This window comes from Microchirus variegatus (assembly GCF_963457635.1).
Source record: "Microchirus variegatus genome assembly, chromosome: 6".
NCBI classification, from domain to species: domain Eukaryota; kingdom Metazoa; phylum Chordata; class Actinopteri; order Pleuronectiformes; family Soleidae; genus Microchirus; species Microchirus variegatus.
The window spans coordinates 17,976,700-17,997,354 of NC_139807.1; the positions used below are offsets into that span (position 1 = coordinate 17,976,700).

General features: G+C 39.6%; 2 protein-coding genes across 2 annotated transcripts; both read right to left on the minus strand.

Annotated features, from left to right (window-relative positions):
• Positions 1–469: 469 nt before the first annotated feature.
• LOC310928598 (CDGSH iron-sulfur domain-containing protein 1) lies at positions 470–3,331 on the minus strand. The gene is made up of 3 exons (XM_083891211.1): positions 3,154–3,331; positions 1,617–1,822; positions 470–1,348 (listed from the first exon to the last, which is right to left on the minus strand). Exons 1-3 carry the CDS (start codon positions 3,239–3,241, stop codon positions 1,259–1,261), a joined length of 384 nt encoding a protein of 127 aa, XP_083747337.1. The 5' UTR covers positions 3,242–3,331; the 3' UTR covers positions 470–1,258.
• A 2,701-nt stretch (positions 3,332–6,032) lies between these two features.
• Positions 6,033–19,755, minus strand: ube2d2 (ubiquitin-conjugating enzyme E2D 2). Its single transcript, XM_083891650.1, has 7 exons — positions 19,536–19,755; positions 17,173–17,236; positions 13,218–13,249; positions 10,927–11,004; positions 10,640–10,745; positions 9,894–9,987; positions 6,033–7,283 (listed from the first exon to the last, which is right to left on the minus strand). Exons 1-7 carry the CDS (start codon positions 19,557–19,559, stop codon positions 7,238–7,240), a joined length of 444 nt encoding a protein of 147 aa, XP_083747776.1. The 5' UTR covers positions 19,560–19,755; the 3' UTR covers positions 6,033–7,237.
• Positions 19,756–20,655: the final 900 nt, after the last annotated feature.

Genomic DNA, 20,655 nt, shown 5'->3' on the forward strand with positions numbered 1-20,655 from the left:
CACTCACTCGTTCACACCCAGGCTCGCACAGACGATCTCGTTAGGACACGGCGCTGACTTTCATTTAAAAGGACAGCACAAACAAGGCCGTACCAGAACCAGTTAATGCTAAACCTTAACCCAGCTACATTTAACATCTGACCTCTAACTTTAACCAGCTCCTCACAAATGAGTTTCTGCCTCAGTAAGACTAGGTTTTGGTCTCCTAATGCCTGGTCCTGACAAGGTCAGCGTTTATGCCAGAAAAAGGTCCTTGCAACAAACTGGTTCCACTGCAGTCACCACACACACTGAGGCCCTGTTTACTTATTATCTCCGTGTCAGCCGTTAATCCATAAATACACCGCACTGCCTCTCTGCCGAGAGGTGAAGTGGTAAAATGATCCTGTGACTGAAAAAAAACACAAACACATGTAGAGTTTGGCCCTGAACGCACCCAAAAATAAACAAAGTAGGTTTAGAAAAAAAATCTGAGCAATCAACAAGTTTTATTCACAATGTACATAAACAACAAATCACCAAGTCAGACACACTGTAGCCAGTAGAAAATTAATCGAATGAAAAAAGCAAAATATATCCTTTGAAAACACCGTACACATGATTGAATACAATCTGAAACCAGACAGTAACTGGTGACCAGCAGCTGATAGGTGTTTTATTATTTCATTTAAGACGGAATTAAACTTCTGCTTCCTTAGATCAGTGCAGAGGAAACACAAACTGACCAGCTTCCTCTAATATGAGCAAAAATCAAAACATGGAACATTTATGTGTGTGTGTTTAGACTTGGGGGGCTGCTGATTTGAATACAAGTCCTGTGCTGAATTTCAATGAAACCCTGGGTTGACTGAGGCAAAGAGCTGCCAGGTCATTATGTCTCAACCACCTGCTCCACACCTGGAGGAGTGGGGAAGAAAGGGAGACACCAGGCGTGAGGATACGACGTCCACTCACTGAAATACTCTACCGGTGTCAGAGGGGTGGGAACAATTTTGCCCCCGAAAAATACTTTGTTTAATACTTCAAAATGCGACAGATGACAGTGTCGGACAGAACACTGCTGATGTCCTTCCTCTAACGACCGACAGTTCCCATGTCATCTGACGCAGAAACGGGGTTGAAGAGATCAAAATGCAGACTATTTGGAGCATTAAGAGTCTCTATTATGGGCTCTGAGTATACCAGTGGAGAGGACAGCACAGTGGAAAAACTGGGAGGGGGTATATGAGGCATCCACAGAGGTCTAAGATTAGTCAGTTTAAGCATCTTTCTTCTTGATGATCAGGGGCCCCACGTTGTCCCCGGTGGCATCGTTGTGTCTGGCGTGGGCTCCGTCACAGTAAGGGAACTGCAAGGAGAACAGCATTGAGAGGAGAAGAAAAATAAAAACAATTTTTATCTGCTTTAAGACCTTTGTACTTCATGATTGATTTTCTCATAATCATGTTTGAGGTGTGGTGGTGGCACCGAGACAGCATTCCAAAAGGTGTGCTTAAGGGAGTGTGCTAGCTGCATTAGCTCTTTATGTTTTTTCTCTTTACGTGCTGGCGTATTAATTCCAGGCAGTCAAACGCTGTGCTAACATGCAGAAATCAGTGGTGTCGAACAAGAGTGACCTTCTTTGACTTCCAGCAGCGGCAGTACACAGCCTTGGTGCCGATGTCCTCCATGTCAAAGCTGTGGACGACTTTTGGGCTGTCTTTGCTCACGGCCGTGTTCACCAGCCCCTTTTTACAGCTCCGTCCAGACGACAGGTAACGGCTGACTAGGAAGCCCCCGATGGCTGCAACCACGGCAACCGGCACCGCGACCACCAAGTGCTCTGTGGAGTAACAGGCATTGTTATAAGACACTATGGTGAAGACATTAAAAAAACCAATGTTTACACATGTAATCCACAATTAAAGGGGAAATAATAAGAGCCACTCTATCAGTCACCATGCCCTCAAAAATGCAGTCAATAAACACCGTTGAGTGCACGTGAATAAGCAGTTTTTCTCCACTGGATTACACAGGTGCACCTGTGAGTCAGACTAAAAAGGGTTCATGGTTCAATTTGCGTTAACTTTTCTTTAAAAGCATTTGCTTTAGAACGTTTCTACTGATCAAGACTCCAAAGACTAAAAGGCCTACATATGTTCAGTATCTGCTCTACAGGTTCAGTTTGATGATCTATCGTATCATGTGTTGGCTCAAAGCTATTTGCACATTAAAATAGATGCAGTAGGACAGGTTTCATACAGTCATGCTGCTACACACCTGTTTAATGTCAAATTAAGATTATTTATTCTACTAATCAGGAGCTCTCATTTTGTCATGTTTTTTTTTAAGTTTGCACCATATCTCCAGCTGCAAAGGGTATTCGATTATTGCTCATTACTAAATTAATCAACTATTTTGACAATTGATTGTTTTTTCAATCATTAAATCAAGTTTCTTTATTTCTCAGCACCTTAAATGTGATTTTTTTCTGGTTTCTTTGCCCCATGTAACAAAGAAATCATTATTTTTCAACATTTTCTGGCAAACAATCAAATAAAATGGCAAAAACAACCAAGGTAGTAACTCGGCCCATAATTCAGCTTAGTCACGGTGCATCAGGGGATTGAAGAATGATTTCTTTTGAACAGGATCATGGCTGTTTAGATAAAAGGGACAACTTTACATCCGTACAAAGTGATTGAGAGCTTGCCACTCTTTGGCGAGACAATAAGGAGGATTATCCGAGTGTAGCGAGCGTCACATGACGCAGAGTCTCAGGACAAACACAGCGCGGGGCCCTGCGGGCAATCTGCGTGATCACCGTGGCGGTGCGTGACCCGCACAAAACACAAAAGCACCCTTTTTAAGAAAAGATGCTGGTGAAGTCGCCTTCATCTGTGGCCTCAGCTGACACTGTTGGAGAGACCCACTGTAAAGTTGGAAACACAACCTGCAACACTCAGCTCTCCAAATGGCTGCTGGCCAACCAAACTGTTTATGACACCACAGGGATTACATGACTATCTAAATAAAATAAAACAACACTTTTAAGAGCCGTGCATCTTCCTGTCTGGAGCACGATTAACTGGTGGATATGTGGAGTTTACGTTGAGCAGCGACACAAACAGTCACTTCATGCTAGCATGCTACCAGATAACCTGCATACTTTACCTTTCGTGAAGCTGAAACCCGAGCTGGGCACAGCGGCTGTAGGAGACGCTGTCAGCGGCGGCATGGCAGGTAAACCTGAGATTGACATACTTTCTCCTGGACGGTGAGCTGCTGTGTGTGCTCTGCACTCGACAACAAGGTCAACCGTTAGCGTTAGTGAACTCACAGAACTCACGAAGAACCAGCAGCAGAAGCGCCACGCTGAACGTACTACGTCACCGCGGCGTCTATAGCAGCAGCCAATCAGAGCGCGACGAGCGTCTGCGACGACGAGATGGTTCACCCACGCCTTTAGTGGACTTCCTGCTTCGCCTCAACTGCCGAATCAAGCCTTTACCAGCTCAATATTATCACCAGTGTTATATAAAGCACCTAAAGGGGATACTGCCAAGTATCTTACCAGAAAATTACTTCGGTAGAAGTCCCTTTTTCATAATATTACTTAAGTAAATGTCTTTAAGTATGATATTAGTTTTAGAAAAAAAATGGGGATTGAGTTGTGGTAGCTCAGTGGTAGGATGAGTTGTCTTTCAACTGGAAGGCTGTGTGTTCAGTTCCTGACTCAGCTAGTCTACATGTGTCCTTGAGCAAGACACTTAACCCATGTTGCAGTGTGTGAATGGAAATGAATGATGTTTGAATATTTTAATGGAAAAAACTATTGTGTAAAGCATCTCATCAAGACTAGAAAAGCTCTAAAAAAATACAGACCATTAGCAACTCTTCTTCTGATTTAACTGGTAGTAATGAGTAAAAAAGATAGCTAGAGCAAATATAGTGGAGTAAAAGTACACAACTTATTTAGGAAATATAGTAATATTTTATTATATTAGTATTAAAATTCAAATACAGTAACAAAGTATTTGTACTTTACTATTACAAAACCGCTCTGAAGGAAGAAGTGACCGAGAAAAATTTCAAACTGTTTACATAATATGTAATCGTGGTATTATTACATATGAACATTAACATGCTCTACAGGTCATTAACATGACGTCCTTATGACTTAGCCACGTTTTTATTTCTTTCAATTTATTTTTTTTATTTTTAGATGCATCGCCTAATGTGAGCTTCTATGCCTTTTATTTATTATTCTATACAACTCTTTGATCCACTGTGATTGTTTTGAAGTGCTTTACAAATAAAGTTGGATTGGATGATGTAGTCTTTTACAAAAATGCTCTTATGACATGTTGAGTGCCCTTGGGCCAAAACTGATTTCTCTTGACATAATATATGTTATTTCATGTTTCCAAGTCAGCAGAAAAATACAGTTCATGTCACATTTCATTACAAAAGTTAGATACTTTTTGAGCTAGATTGAAACCAAAACATTAACCTTCTAAATTGGACACTCTAAATTGACAATAGGTGTTAGAGTGGATGTTTTTTTTGTCTCTATGTGGCTCTGTGATGGACTAGTGACCTGTCCAGGACGTACCTCGCCTTTTGCTCTATGTCAGCTGGGATTGGCCCCGGCCGAGACCCTGATACATTGTTCATATAAAGATTTTAACTCAATAACACTAGGAGTGACCAAGTAATATAGGCCAATCAAAACTGGTTGGTCTGTGGTCCTTCTCTCATGATGAGATGCCATCATGAAATGCTATCCCCTAAGTTGGAAGGAGAATCACCTTAATGCCCAATTACCCTCTCAAAAGGGGGTTTGGAAACAAGTCAATGTAATAGCGAACCAACCAAACGAGCTCTGAATGTCCTAGATTTAATTTGATACATGAATTTTAACAAAGTAGCTCTGCATTGGTTAGTGATTACAAGCACAGAATGGCCATCTTCACATGTAATGGACTTCAAATGAATGTACATTACTGCTCCACCAGAGGGCATTAGAGCACACCATTAATGTTGATTTGTGAACTATAGGATTGTAGACTTTATTACTAATAATTATAATAAAAATAATACATTGCATTTGTTGCCGTCTTTCACCACGCTCAAGATCACTTTACAGTTTAAACAACATTTTGGAGAGCAGAGAAACTCAACAGTTCACACAATGAGCAAGCACTCGACATCAATGGAGAGAAAGAAAAAAGAACTCCCTTTTAACTGGAAGAAATCTCTGGCAGAACCAGACTCAAACACGTGCAGCCACCTGCCTCGACCGGTTGGGGTGAAAGGAAAAATGGGGGACAGAGGAGAGGTGGGGGACAGATAGGAGGGAGAGAAAGAACAAGAGGGAGATGAGGTAGAGACAGAAGAAAATAGCCTCAAAACTGGATCTGGATCCTACAACCTGCAAGATGAGGACAGAGAGAGAGGGGGAGAGGAAAGGAAGGGAAGACACAAACTAGGGAGAGAAAGAACAAGGTTAATGACATATAATATAATAATAACATAATATATTAACAATATTATAGGGACTAAGACATTTTTAAGTGGTGCGTTTTGAGATGGGACTGAGTTCCAGGGTCTAGGGGCAGAGCAGCTAAAAGCCTGAGCACCCAGTGAAAGTGAGTGAGAAAGAAGGATTGACTTTGGGTTAAACTTATAATTGTTTAATAATGCAATATAGTGAGCATACCAGAGCATTATCACATGGTTTTTGTCACACGTTTAGGTTTGAGTGGAACCGTCAGGGAACATATGGAGCTACAGCATAATCAGTAAATATAAACAATAAAAAATGATCTTAAAATTTTAATCAGAGATCTTGTTAGTGATTCAATATATTTAAAAACAGAGATATGGTCATGTTTTGGCTGCATGCGCAGTACGAGTTCTGACTAATTACTGTAGAACCGTGTCATGGTTAACGTGACCTGACTTCACGTCCCTTTCTTTTACCCCTGCGTGTCCTCTATAAAGGACCTGAAAATGAGTCAACACAGGAGTCAATGGTTTTTATTACACAGTTTAATCAACACAAAGCTCAATGAGCCTCTCAGGTAATTCAATATACAGAGGTTTTGTGCAAGAAGAGTGGGTTCTCCTCGCACCCAGAGCCCAAGCCAGTCCCATAGCCTTTTAAGATGTTAGCTTCTAATTCAACAATAGCAAAAAAAAAAAGAAAAAAAAAAGAAACCTAAAGAGTTATGGGGTGGGGGAATAAAAACACAGGTTAAACTAAGAAAAATGAATTGCTTAAATACCTGGTCCAGAACCTCCACTTAGTGAATAAAGAATAGGTGGTGGTGACATGGGGTTATAGTTGTGCGTGCATGTGTGTGTGTGTGTGTGCACACAAAGGGGTCAACTTGGGTAAGGTGGTTTGAGGCTGGGGGGAGACACAGGAGGTGTGGGGTGGGAATAAATTCAAGTCCTTTCCAACAAAAGACCAGTAAAGGCCATTTCAAATAGCCTACAATGTTTTACAAGTATTTATTGTATAAAATACAGAGTGCCCTTCGGCTCGCGTGCTAAAACTGCTTTCCTGAATTGTCACCTCAACGGATGGGTATTACAATGACAACAAAACAAGAAAGGGAGCAGAGTGTAAAAATCCCTCCATATTATTGTCCCCCTTCCCCTTTAAAAAACAAACACAGAAGGTAAATAAAGAAAAAAGTCCCCTCAAAGTTTTACAGATACTCAAAGGAATGCTTTTAGTGATTTAACGTCTGGGGAGGGTGGGTGAGGATGCGGGCGTAAAGGTAACAGGAGGAAGTCTGGAGGAGTTGGAACAACAGCCCAACCTGCATCGAGACCAAATGTAACGGAATAGCAAAGTTAAGAGATGAGGTTAGAGGTCACAAGGATGGGAGGAGGTTTAAAGAAGAAGTAGGCAGAGATGGATGTTACCATTGCAAGTGGACAATATGTACACTGGAGGATGGGCAGGTGAGCTGAGAGGCGGGAGGGGAGAGAGGGAGAGAGGGGGGGGGGGGGGCAGAGTAAAACAGTGAGGGAGAGAGACTGTGGGGAGTTGGGGCAGAGGGATTTTACAGGTACTCTGGTGAAGGGGAGGCGTGGCTCAAAGTAATGCACTCCAATGAAAACCAACATGATCTTGTTTTTAACTTTTCATTTGTTTGTATGGTTTTTTTGTTTGTTTTCTCTTTACATCTGAAGCTCCCCTAACCTTGTCGTAGAGGTGGTTGGCCATGTTTCTACTCCAACGCTACATTGCATACTTTTGTGTCCATTCCCGAGCTATTTTGTTGTATCTGTGGACACACGGGGACAGACAGAAAGGGAACGGTTAGTTGTTAAGCCTTGCAAAACAAACATTGTAGGATTTATGACATTAAACATTTTTTATACACCGTTTTATACAGAAATCCTGCTATATTACAACTGAAAGAGCACTTGTGTTTGCTTTAATGTAATAAATCCAAGGAAGCTGCACAAGTTTATGACACTACATAGTGCGCCAACGTTCCAGATAGAGCTGAAACGATTAATCGATTACTAAATTAATATTTTTTTCATTATTACAACAAGATTTCTGATTGTTTTAGCTTCTTAAGAGAACATTTTGTGGATTCTTTGCTCTACATAACAAAGAAATCATTAACACTAAATCATTTTTTTTTAGGACAAAACAAGACATTCCAGAACATCATCATTTCCATGTTTAACAAACACTGATCAACGTTTTTAACATTTTATGTTATACAAATAAAAAATAATTATGTAAAAATGACCACACTCTCTCCGATATTGCAATCACAATTTTAGCTACCCAATTAGATATTTATATAAAATTCAGCCCTAGCTTTTATTGGCTTCTGCTCTGATTGGCATCAGTGGAAACATCAGACCAGGTGAACATGCTAATTTCCTTTTCATCTGCTCTATATTTGCCAGCGATGCCCCATTTCTGGGGCCATGCTACAATTCATGTAGCCACCAATAAGATCATTTTAACCCATGACTTAAAGACGGGCGTATAAGACACAAAGCAGAAACCACTGCAAAATCGTCACTGAGGGTTATGGAGTTGTTTTTCTGCCTCTGTTTCCGGCACGTCTGTGACATCAAAAGTAATGCATGGGTGACAAAGGGGTAAAAAAACAAAACACTAAAAGGTCAGACCAACCACTGGTAATGGGAATTAAACAGGTTTAAAAATCACAGGTATTACCTTTATTTTGTGTAAAAACAAAGAAAAAGGGCCCTTTCAGTCCCAAGCATAACATTTGGAATTAACATCCATCTTGGATGCTTCTCTGGCTTGTTAATATCTCACTTCCTTATGTCATATGACCGTTTGCAATAGCAAAATTGTTCAAAAGAAAAATTCTGGCAACAAGTTAGTTAACATTGTTGCAGTGTCTACAAATAAAGATGTAAAAATACTGTTACAACTGTTATACTGTTCACAAGCTCAAGAAAGTGGCTCAAACCACCACTGAAAGTGTTTTTGTGATCCGGCCTTAACACACTGTATGACAGCAGTTACTGTTACCTCCATTACTTAACCTGACAGCAGCAGCACAGCCTCAGACTCTACAGGAAAACACACTCCAACCATTTTGCCCTGCTATTACAGTAAGTTATTTTAATCATTTTTATGTTATCGTCACAGCAGCAGCTACCAAAAACCCAGTGCCGTCACCCCATCAACAATCAAAGCAACTGAGGTTTTTATAACAAAACCAACATAACAGTGATTACCACTGACGTGGTTATGTCAACATCTAGATGGTAATCATACCAAAATATTATAACAATGACAAAATAATGTAAAAACAGCCTCTCTGTAAAAGAAAATACAAGGTGGGCTTTTCTGATTATTAGTTATTCTAAATAGAACATGATGACAAAAATTAGTGAAAATCCCTGACAGTGCAGTGTGGGCAGGCGGCCTGTCACTACAGCAGACAGATTACAGACACTGCACATTACAGCAAGGAAAGCACCAGCTGACTGCTACAATGTTTCAGGCACTTCCTTCCTTACAGCCTTTGTAATGGCACGCTGCTGTTGATGTAGGTCAAGGTGTGCACTTCAACATGTTCCAGGCAAAAAAAGTTACTCTTTTTATTTTTCTATTCCCAAGAGAGGTAAAAAATATATATACACTCACAAGTGACACCAGCTGCAGTAAGGGAGTCACTGCACTGGTTCAAGGCCAGTTGGATTACTGACACAAAGTTTTTTTGTTAGAATTTTCTCAGACAGAGATTAAAACATTTCATAACACAAAGCAGTCAGTAGAGTAGGATGGAACAAACACTGCATGAACGGGAAATCGACATGAGGAAGTTTCAGTCAAGGCTAACGTCATCACAAAATATCTAATATTATTATCCGTCAACCTGATCGGGGATCAATACAGCTCTTTTTATTACCATCACCTATGGATGAAAACATACACTCAGACTACACAGATATGTCCCTGGAACACAAGAGATATTTTTGAGCCAGATCACAGAGCTGTGATTACTTTGTCCACCCCACGTCTCTCCACAAAACCAGTGGTTGGCTATCGGAGAGAGAGGAGTTCAGGCTGTCCCTCTTGAGCACAATCACCGTCATATGACGAGGAAACCTTAAAAGCACCTTCTGCTGGATCCTAAAGGGTACGACTTCAAATGGTCTATGAGAATGCAGCCTGGAACAGGTCAGGACTGCATTTTGCAGTCCGAACGTGAACTTTACAACAAAATACTACCGAAAAAAAAGGGAGGGCCCTATTCAACAGATCAGCATTGACTGTGCTTTCCAGACATGACGACATATGACCCATGCTTGTTACATTCTTATTCTCACCAATAGCTAGTTTTTTTTTTTTTTATTCAATGGGACAAGCCTGAGAACAAATCACTTACTTGTCCCTGTCCGTCTTGTAGATGCGAGCGATCTCGGGTACTAAGGGGTCATCTGGGTTGGGGTCACACAGCAGAGAGCAGATGGACAGGAGGACTGCAATGGACACGTTAAGAGTCACTCACCATTTTCATTCAGATGACTGAAATTATGAGTATAGGTCACAGCTATACATCTGTCATACACTTTAACAGGCCGCTGCATTTTCAAGCCTTTTCAATAGTAAGTCATCATTGGTACTAGAACCCATGTGAGAGGATTGTGTACCATTTGTAGGAAGTTGTATTCACAGGAAAATCAATGTGCTTCCCCTCTTCACTTACATCCCTAACATGTGGTTTAAAAAGGCAGAAGCTTCAATCATTTGCCTTTCTTATATCACAGACACCATCATATTTTGTTGTGAAACGTGATCAGTGGTCACTTTCTATATCCTTGTTGCTCTCGTTTGCTTCCACTGATCAAGTGGTCAAGTCAAAGTAAATAAAAAATCTAAATTTTATCTCATAAAATATCCAAATTAAAAACAGCAGCACAGATGGATTAAAAATAAATAGGCTGACTGTACAGGTCCAGATAATACCATGTAAACTAGTAGCTGAAAATACAGCTGGAGATGTGTGGTTACACAGAGACAAATTAAACCTTTAGTGAGGGCATGAATTAAAAAATGTACGATTAAGTATTGTCGGGCGGGGCCTGTCAAAACTGTCTTGAAATGGAGTATAAATTAGGCTTGAGTGCCTACCTTTGGAGATGGTGAGAGCTGGAGACCACTGTGATCGCAGGATGTCAAGACAAATGCTGCCATTGCTGTTGATATTTGGGTGGTAGATTCTTGTGGTAAATGCAACCTGAAAACACAGAAAGAAAAATGTGGTGGGTAAGAAAGAGGGGCAGATGAAAGTAACTACAGGAAACTGAACAACATAAAGCTGCAGCGTGTCAAAACGCTCAATGTGCCTCCGTCCGAGTATTTTTTTATATAATGAATGCTGCTACTTTGTACACTGCGTGTAGCTACGTCCTACTTACCTTTGGCGGTTTGAAGGGGTAGTCTGTGGGGAAGTGTATAGTCAAGAAGAAAACCCCACCCTGGTAAGGACTGTCATTCTAATGCAGGGAAATGGTAATCGGTTAGTGATTTATGTTCATGACAAAGAGAATAACCCAATGAGGCAAGCAAGTAAGTAGTAAGTTCAGTTGACATTATAAAATCTGATTCAGCACAATTAAAGTGCAACTTGAGAGTTGAATGTGTTCATTACTAGAGCTGAAACAATTATCGATCGATTATTAATTGATTACTAAATAAATCGTCAACTATTTTGATCATCGATTAAGCGGTTTGAAGGTTGCTTCATGATTAAAACAAGATTTCTGATTGTTTCAGCTTCTTAAATCTGAATATATTCATTGGTTCTTATGCTCCACATAAAGAAATCATTAAAACTGAATCATTTTGGTTTGTGGACAAAACAAGACATTCGAGAACATGGTCATTTCCAGGTTTGACAAACACTAGGGTTGGGTACCGAACCTGACCGAAACACATCGGTATTACTGAGTATAGGTTCACGTAAAATCCAACCGTGCCAAATTTCGGTACTTTCACCAGGGATTAAAATTAACAGTCCCGTCGTCCCGGGGACGTAACTGATTGTTATCGGGACGATAAATTTTCTCTCTCGGGACAACCATGGGACAAAAGAGAATTTTGACGAACAGATAAAATGTTCATATGTCAAAAGGTAAATGGCTGGCACGCTCGCGTTTTTGTTGTTCAGTGAGATGCAGAGACTGCTGCTGTCGCACTGCTCGCCGCTGGAGCTGAGATACTGTCGCAGCTCAGCTGAGACGAGACGAGGATACTGTCGCCAAAGATCTGCTGTCACTGTGCTGCGTTTCTTTACTCCAGATACAATGTTGCGCTGGCTGAAGAGTCTGAGTGTACCCGCCCATGAGCAGCTCCTGCTGCGAGTGTGGTTTCTCCTGCATGAAACGGGGGAAATCGGACTGGAGGTCTAGCCTATACAATGACACTTAACAGCCTTAGAGCTGTCAACGAATATTCTATATTCAAATAGGTTTTAAAAACAGACATGCGGAGGTGAACATTAATATTGAATGTGTCAAAACCCATCTGCGCAGCGAGTGGGCGCGCACTGCATGTAAACGTTTCATTAATGTTAATCTATTTGTTTCAATCACTGAATGAAGCCTGTCATATTGGGGTCCTTAAAATGCTGCACAAAACGCTTGATCAGCACTCAGCATTTGTTTGTTGTTCATTTAAACCAGTGTGCACAGAGAGCGTGACGCCGTGTTGGCACGGAGAGAGAGCTGGAGAGAGGTCTGCAGTCTTGGCCATTAGTTGATTTACTTATTTTTGTGTAGGTAATATTATAATATTAAACCTACCCCTAACCCTTACATCGACTGGGTATGTAAAACAGACATAATTATATATCCATGGAGATCCTTTCTATGTTGGCCAGCATTTGTGATTACATTGCTCATATGTAGGGTGGGGAGGATGTTTGTATTCTGTGTAATACAATTTTTAAGTTGTAATCAAATTTTGTAGTTGTTAAACCAGGCGTTACAGTTCAGTTAGAGCATGGGTGTCAAACTCTGGCCCGCGGGCCATGTTTTGGCCCGCCGTGTAATTTCATTTGGCCCTTGAGGCAATATCAAATTAACATTAGAGCTGGCCCGCCGGTATTATACAGGGGCAATCGCGCTGAGTTTAGCCGGCGATTTGGCGACTTTGATGGTCAGTATAACGGTATTTTCAAATTTATTAGCTTGTGGAAAAAGTTAATGTTGATATTTACCTCAGAAGGCTGCAAATAGAAAAGAGGCATTCAATTTTTTATTTAAATTTTATTTGATATGCCATTGATATTTTTTAATTATTATTATTATTATTTGAAACTCGATTTTGCATGTCACTATTAAGTTATATAAGCCTTACTTGTTCAATATTCAATGCAAAACTTGTTTGGGTCCCTATTAAAAGGTTAATTTGTTCAACCTGGGCCCGCGGCTTTGTTCAGTTTTAAATTTTGGCCCACTGTGTATTTGAGTTTGACACCCCTGAGTTAGAGTAAGGTACCGAAAAAAAGTATTGTTGGAAACCGAGACGGAACACCAGGCACCGGCACCGATATCGGTTCAGATGTGAAAGGTACCCAACCCTAACAAACACTGATCAACTTTTTTTATTTTTTTTTTATTTTCTGACATTTTATGGACCAAAGTTAGTTGCAGCTCTATTCATTACTACATCACACAAACAAACATGTGACCAAGTTCATACTTACAGGTCCCATTATTGTGGCTTGCCAGTGAAACACTGAAAAATACAACAGATAAATTGGTTATGAAATACTCATCAGAAAATGAAGTTTGCAAAGCTGAAAAACTGTCTGCTACCTTAAGAACCATCTGATTAAAAATATTGTTTGAAACAACATAAAAGTTAAAGTACACATTTGTGATACACATTTGATTGAGGAGCGTGTATACATGATCAGATTTAAGCATCCTGTGGAGGTCTGATGACAAATGTCATCTTACAAAGTCAACCACAGTAATCACACTTTATAAGAAACACTTTCTTGCTCCTCATAGTCAAGTGGTTTATGTGATGTTGGATGGCAGGAAGTGATGTCAACAGAGGGCTCCACAGTTTTTCCCCATGGTGCTGTTTTCGTGTCAAAACATGCCCGTATACAGTAGGGGCAAGACTGACAAACGTTCCCATTTTACACAAGTTCTTAACAATCAAATTATAATTCCCCATATTAGAGCAAGGATGATCTAAAATATTGATTCATCATCCAACTCTCCATTTGTATGCTGATAACACTCATGTGGTTCAACATTTAAAGCCAGTACTGAACTAAAAAAAATCTGTCTATAAACACATCAAGACTAAGGTGATAAGTGCTTCTTTAACATCAAAGAATCATGTAATAAATTATTATATGTATTAGGGATGCACCGATTGATCAGCCGGTGAACGGAATTGGCCGATTTTCATGTGATCGACCGTGACCATGAGATTTGCTGATTTTATGCCCGTCAAATGCACTTGCGCCCCACATGATCAACAGTGTGCAGCAACTACAGTACGTGTTGTAACGTGAATGTTATTGAGCACGTAATGCTGGCTTTGAGTGAGCACAGAGCAGCGTCCACACAAGTCACAGACACACATAAAGGGACGAGCTGTGGATGTTCTATCTCTAGACGCAACACGAGGCCGGCGTTTTGAGATTTTCACCGCAACCTGTTTCCGTGTGCTTGGTGACCATTTTTTTTGCCAGCCAAATTCAAATGACAACGGCCAAAAGTTGGCATTATGTGCCTGAAAAACGTAGGTGCTGATTGTTCGAAGAGGAGACCTGTCTATCTGAGCTCGATTGCTCTTCCTTTACTAGTACCTGGGTGTCTGTCACAGTAAATTGAAATTGACTTTTGAAAACTGAAATTAAACAATACAAATTCAAATCATGTGATTCAAATTCAGTTTTGAATGCAATTATTCAAGTTTAGCCATTTAAATTCAAATATAAAAGATTCAAATTCAGTTTCTGGTGGCACATATTTCAGCCCATAATGGTTACTCCATAACACTGCACTTTTAAGATGTGTGCGACTAGAATTCATCTGTTAACCTGTTCCATTTCTTTTAACAGACATTACATGACTGAAAAGTTGGTTGTATTTCTGTTAGAATTTTATATTACAGAAAAGATTTAAAAAAAATCCCTGTATGTGCTGTAAAATGTTTCCGCTAAAATCGGTATCAGCAGGTCAAACTCCACAAATAACTGGAAATCAGCCCAAAAAATGGTGCTTGATAAACACAAAGCAAGATTTTTACTTTTTTTGTGTGTCAAATTGCCAAACTGTACAAAATAAAAATAAAAAAAAGGTACAAAGTCCTGATGATCCATTAATGTATGCATGTACACCTTCAAATACATCTCAAACATAAAACATGAGATACTGTGTGGTGTTGGACTCTTTTGAAAACCAGGTGTTGCTGTCATGATAAGCATTGGCCCATCCCCTTTGTTGAAAGCTGTTCTAATATTGTCCCCTGTATTCCGCATGCGTCATTCACTGAAATAAAGTTAATTCCGTCTATAGCTGGTTTTAAGCTGAACCATACACAAAATTACACCACAAATTAAAGTGGAAAATCATCAGTTTCACTATTACATCATGATATTCATTTTGACAATGATACAATTGCAATATGAACTCAAAAATGAAATCTGCACATTGACACAAAGAATAATAATAATAATAGTAATTATTATTACTATTTTTATTTTTAAAACCATTTTTAAATAGAGATCAATAGATTTATATTGCTGTGAATCTATATACTGATGGGGATAATTTATTGTTACGGTCCTATTAACACATACAAACATTCTACATTAATTCTAATGACACATCCAAGTACAACAACCACTAATCCCAAATGGCAGCATATTTCATGTGGTTAAGTGCTCCTGTTACTCTGTTCACCATGCACTACCCTGTTTTAAAAACTCTACACTGTCACCACACTGAAGTGACCACGATCAATGTAATACAGGATGTCGATATCATCGCCATCACTCTATGAACTGCACACTATTATGTTAATTGATTAATTGAAGTGTTGGTTCTGTGATATGATCTTCCTCAATGTGAATACATTTGCTGCTTTCTTTGCTTCTCACGTCACTTTGAGGTATGGGAAACTACTTTTTTTGTCTGTGTTAGTTTTTAGTTTGTTTGTATTCTGACAACAGGTGAATGCTGACAAATCTGTGCTACATTTGCTTCTCTTAATAGCCACAAAATTATGTTTCTTCAGAGAGAAAATAACTGACTCAAAGTTGAGACAGGAAAACCAGGAGCTCAAACGTTTGGATTGTTCTAACACTTAACAGAAAAATACACCAATGAACAGTAATGCACCTGTCTGTATAAACAAACATCGACTCATTAGTGGTTTGCTGAGGATTAACAGAGCACAAGAGTCTTAAAATAGTCACCAACAACACTGAGATCACAAACACAAATACGTTAAAAAAAAACTGTAACTGCACTCAGAACTGCAGATTAATGGCGTTTTAACCAACAATTATGAATGAGAAAATGATGCAATGATCAATCTTCCTGTTAATTGGTTTTAATTAGAAAGAATAAACAAGTTCTGCAGAACATTTATTTTTTGGATTAAAGCCTTTAAGTCCTGATACAGACAACTGTGGTGGCAGATGGGTTAGAAAAGTTCAGTTAGGGGATATATTCATCTTTCACTGTAATGCAATCTAACACAGCACCAGGATTAATTCGGAACCAAGACCTTTCTGGCAGATAACCAACAAAATTACCACCACAAGGTTCCAAAAGGTGGTATTTATTTTAGGGCAATAGTTCTGAACTTCATTAGACCATCCAGGTGCTTGTGACACTGTGTTATACGCAATAAATAATAGTACACCACAAATGCATTGTTGCTTATACATTACGAAACAAAGTCATGTATAAAACACACCAATGCTGCAATAATGATTAACCAAGTAATTATTTAAAGTTGAATTATTTGAATATGAATATGTTCTTTTTCATTGTTCCTCTATGAGAGTAAACTGAATAGTATTTGCTTTGTCATTTGCTTCATGGACAAATTAAGAAATTAGGGTTTCGACAACTGTGTTTTTAACCATTTTGTGCTCATTGAGACAAAATAAATGTTAGTTGCATCCATAAGACACACACTTCATCTTCCAGTGACAAAGGGATAAATAATCTTAGCCAAATAACATAAATGAGTTTCAAGTTTGAACAAAATTGAAACGTGTATGTAGCAATGTCGAGAATATTATAATTCTGTAATGATAAGTTTTTTCACTCATTTTCTTTGAAACAGTCCAGGACAGGTACTGTACCTGACTAGAAGACAGAAAGAAAATCAAAAAACACATAGGACTTCCTTAATTTAGTATAACATTTGACTCCATTCATTGACCCACATGTTTAGTCGACACCTTCACTGTGTCACATTGTTGTTTTTCATTAAAATTTGGGATAAAAGAAATTCAGTCACATCATTTATATCAAACGTAGCACTGAAGGGGGAAGTCGATCATACATTTAATTTTAAAAAACACATTTATTTGTGTACTTGCAAATGCTCTGTCAAATGAACACACACTTTTTAACCCTAGTTAAACACAGCTACCAAGGACAGTGATGTTCACTTACTGTCATCTCCTACTGGTCCTGCAGAACACTGGGCTGGTGGGTCCCGTGCCAAGTCATTCAATTCCTGACACAAACAAATGACAAGTCAGTTAATAAGGCCCTGCAGTATGGTACAGTATTTTAAATATTTCAACATAGATTGGGGCTGACAGAGCTAAGTGATTAATCGATGAATAATTGAATTGATTTCTTTAATTGCAACATTTGTAATAATCACTTTGATGATCGTTTTTTTTGTAAAATTAAATTTTTGGTTTTTGCTTTTTAAAATGTTCAGTGTGTAACATTAGGGTTTATTGGTAGAAACTAACTGTATTACGCATAAGTGTGTTTATGTAGATGTATAATAATTTTGTAATTAATAAAAAACCCAAAAACATTTGGTTTCCATGGCCTTAGGATAAGCCTTGCTTAAGGTCAGGGCCTTGCTTTATAGAGCCTGCCATCTTGTGCCGCTACGTTTCCAGAGCAGCCTGAATGGACAAAGCAACCAAAGCATACAATTCACATTTTAAAGCAGAAACATACAACACAAACGACATCCTTTCTCATAAATGCAAGTCACTGCCGTTTCCTGACTTTTGTGGGAAAGGAGAGCGAAGGAGTAGATGTGACAAAAACACTGGATATTTATGCGGAAATTTTCTGGTTTATTTGGTCGTCTGTAAACATAAACGGAATGTCTATGGGTTTGTGGACAAAACAGGACATCAGAGAACATTGTCTGTGGTTTGGGAAACTTGGGTCAGTATTTTTCAACAATTTCTGACGTATGGACATAATAGTTGTTCATTGCAGCCCATATAATCACCCAAATAACAAAAGCCATGTCTTAAGTGGGAACGGCAACAAACACCAACCAAAACAAATACCTGCAAAATTAATAATGTGATTAAAACCCAGCAAATAAAGATGATGATTTTAAATTACTATTCTACATGACTCACGACTCACTTAACACTCCCGTAGGGCAGGTGTAATTATAACTGCTCCCAAACATCACTGCATCAACTGAAAAACACAGTACTGGTTACTAAAATAACCACTATTATAATCAGCAAATGTTGTATTCGATCCAAAGACACTGCGTCGTCTGGTGACCTGAAAGTAAGGTTGATACTTATGTGTAGCCCAGTGTGATGTTGCGGTGCGAATGTTAGCAGTAAATGCTAAGTTCTCAAGACAGACAACAGCACGGTGTGTCCAGCTATCTGCTGGTGCAACCGCCTCACCACGACACATGCAAACAGTGACTGAAGAAATAGCAAACACCGACACAAAGCACATTAATCTATCGAACAAATTAACAATAAGCGGTAGCTTCTGCTTGCTGTCAGCAACATGACATGAAAGGCGAGCAACGCGTAGGGCCCGATTATACCACAGCGACACAATGCTAACATTATTAAAAGGGTAACCTCTATTATTGCTCGTTAGCCTTGAAGACCCTACACAGTGATATTGTCAAATAATAACTAGACCAACAGGTCAATTATGTCACAGCTAGTTTAAACACACGGTTTGTGCACTACGAAATGAAATGTGATGTTGCAAATGATAACACATAAACACAGCCGTGTGTTCATGCCGTTTCAATATTAAATCCATAACATTAACAACGTGCAAATGGACAAGCAGAGAGATGAGGAATACAACGACAAGTCGTTGATAAAACTAAGCGCGAGTTTCCACCTTGAAGCCAACGCTAACGTTAGCTTGCATGCTAGCTGGTTAACTTATCTGTCAAATCAAGGAGCCTGTTGGGTTATAGCTTAAGAGCTATAATAAACGATGTTAGTTGTGTATGGTGTCGTGTTTGAGTCTCACACTACACGATAGAGTCGTAAATATGACGCGTTTGTCCTCGCTTCATTATAAATATAGAACGTTAATGTAGTTAGCCAGCTTCATCAGAACAAGTAGCTACCCGATTTAGCCAGCCACCGGGGCAGATAACGCTGGGCAGAACAGCTAACACCACTAATATCATTTACTCGCGGCAGTTACTGCCATTTAAATGTCTCGTCATACCCAGTGTTTATGAACATATAGCGGGGTAAACCCGTGTGGCGTAAACCAATAGACGCTAACATAACGGTAACATGCAAGTCAACTGATGACTTGGGCCGTTCATAGCGGCTCTGGAGAACACAGAAAAGCGGCGCATTGCTGCTCTCACTGTCGTCACTTGCTATTCACAGACCGTTAGCTGGCAGGCGAAACATCTCCCGGTTATTAAAGACAATATCGTTTAAGTGTTCACAGTCTAGTAAACCCACCAGATTAGCATTATGTAATCAACAATTGTGTTAAAATCCCCGATGAAACTGCGAAATCCCGGGCCTCGTCGTTCATTTCCTTACCTTGTGAATTCTTTTCAGAGCCATTGTTGTGCTAGCGCTTCTGTCAGGGGGAAACGTGCGATTAAAATGGCGATTGGTATCACTGTCCGTCGGTAAGACTACGACTTCGTAATCATAGAACACGTTGCTGTGTAATCAGTTTACTGGTCACTACAAGAGGGAACCACCGAAAGGGTTTCGAGACGAAAGTGAAAGATAGAGGTGGTAGAACCGCGGTCCTTCCTCCTACTGCAGCGGCTACCAAATCACTGCGGCCTGTGCTCTTCCAACAGCAGCAGCCAGCACCGACAACGAGCACACACCGGATCAAGTCTAATTATTCACAATAAAAGGTCCGCTCAGTAAAGGCATGAGGTCCTCGGGAACATCAGTGGTTTGGGTCAAACTGGGACATCTATAGAACATGTGATTCCGATCAGAGAATAGGTCACGATGAGGCTGAAATAAACAAATGCAGGCATTATATTTATGATTATTCATACTGTGTCAAAGAATCCAAACACATGATTAAATATTTATTTTCGATCTCAGACGCAGGGAATACAAAATCACCTGCTTGTACATATAAATACAGACCATTTCACTTCATATCCTTGCATTAGAGTACATTTTGATAATCACATATTGATCACATATTAGGTGATGATGCTATTGCTTTACCTGTTTTTGTAAATTGCGATTTATATGCTAATGCAAATATTTTTTATTTTTTTATTACTTGTTTATTTATTATTTTTTCACTTGCTTACAAACACTCAATCATTCAAATAAATAAATAAATGAATTAATAAATAAATAAATACTTTTCTTTTATTGTGAAAGTCTGCTACCAAAACCGGACATTATTGTCGGAGCCTGTGATCTGCCGCTACCACTGAAGCCCCTCGCCATGCGCGCGCACACGCAGCGGACTGCTGCAACTGGCATCATTGTGGTTCCGTGCACGCGGCGGCGCGGCTCTGTTTACATGGGCCTGACAGAGCCGAAATGTCCTCCATGTGCGAACTGAGCATTAGCTAGCCTCATAGGTTAGCTACGTTAAAAATGATTTACTGTCACCGACACAGCGTCGTTAGTATATTTACTTGTCAGCGGGAGGTTTTCCCGTTTGTAAATGATT

Coding starts and splice junctions, on each gene's coding strand:
- ube2d2 (XM_083891650.1), bottom strand. CDS start 19,559: ATGGCTCTGAAAAGAATTCACAAG. Junction 10,746..10,926: donor ACCCCTTCAAACCGCCAAAG/GTAAGTAGGACG, acceptor CTGTGTTTTCAG/GTTGCATTTACCACAAGAAT. Junction 9,988..10,639: donor AGCTCTCACCATCTCCAAAG/GTAGGCACTCAA, acceptor TGTCCATTGCAG/TCCTCCTGTCCATCTGCTCT.
- LOC310928598 (XM_083891211.1), bottom strand. CDS start 3,241: ATGTCAATCTCAGGTTTACCTGCCATGCCGCCGCTGACAGCGTCTCCT. Junction 1,823..3,153: donor GGGTTTCAGCTTCACGAAAG/GTAAAGTATGCA, acceptor GTTACTCCACAG/AGCACTTGGTGGTCGCGGTG. Junction 1,349..1,616: donor GCTGCTGGAAGTCAAAGAAG/GTCACTCTTGTT, acceptor TTCTCCTTGCAG/TTCCCTTACTGTGACGGAGC.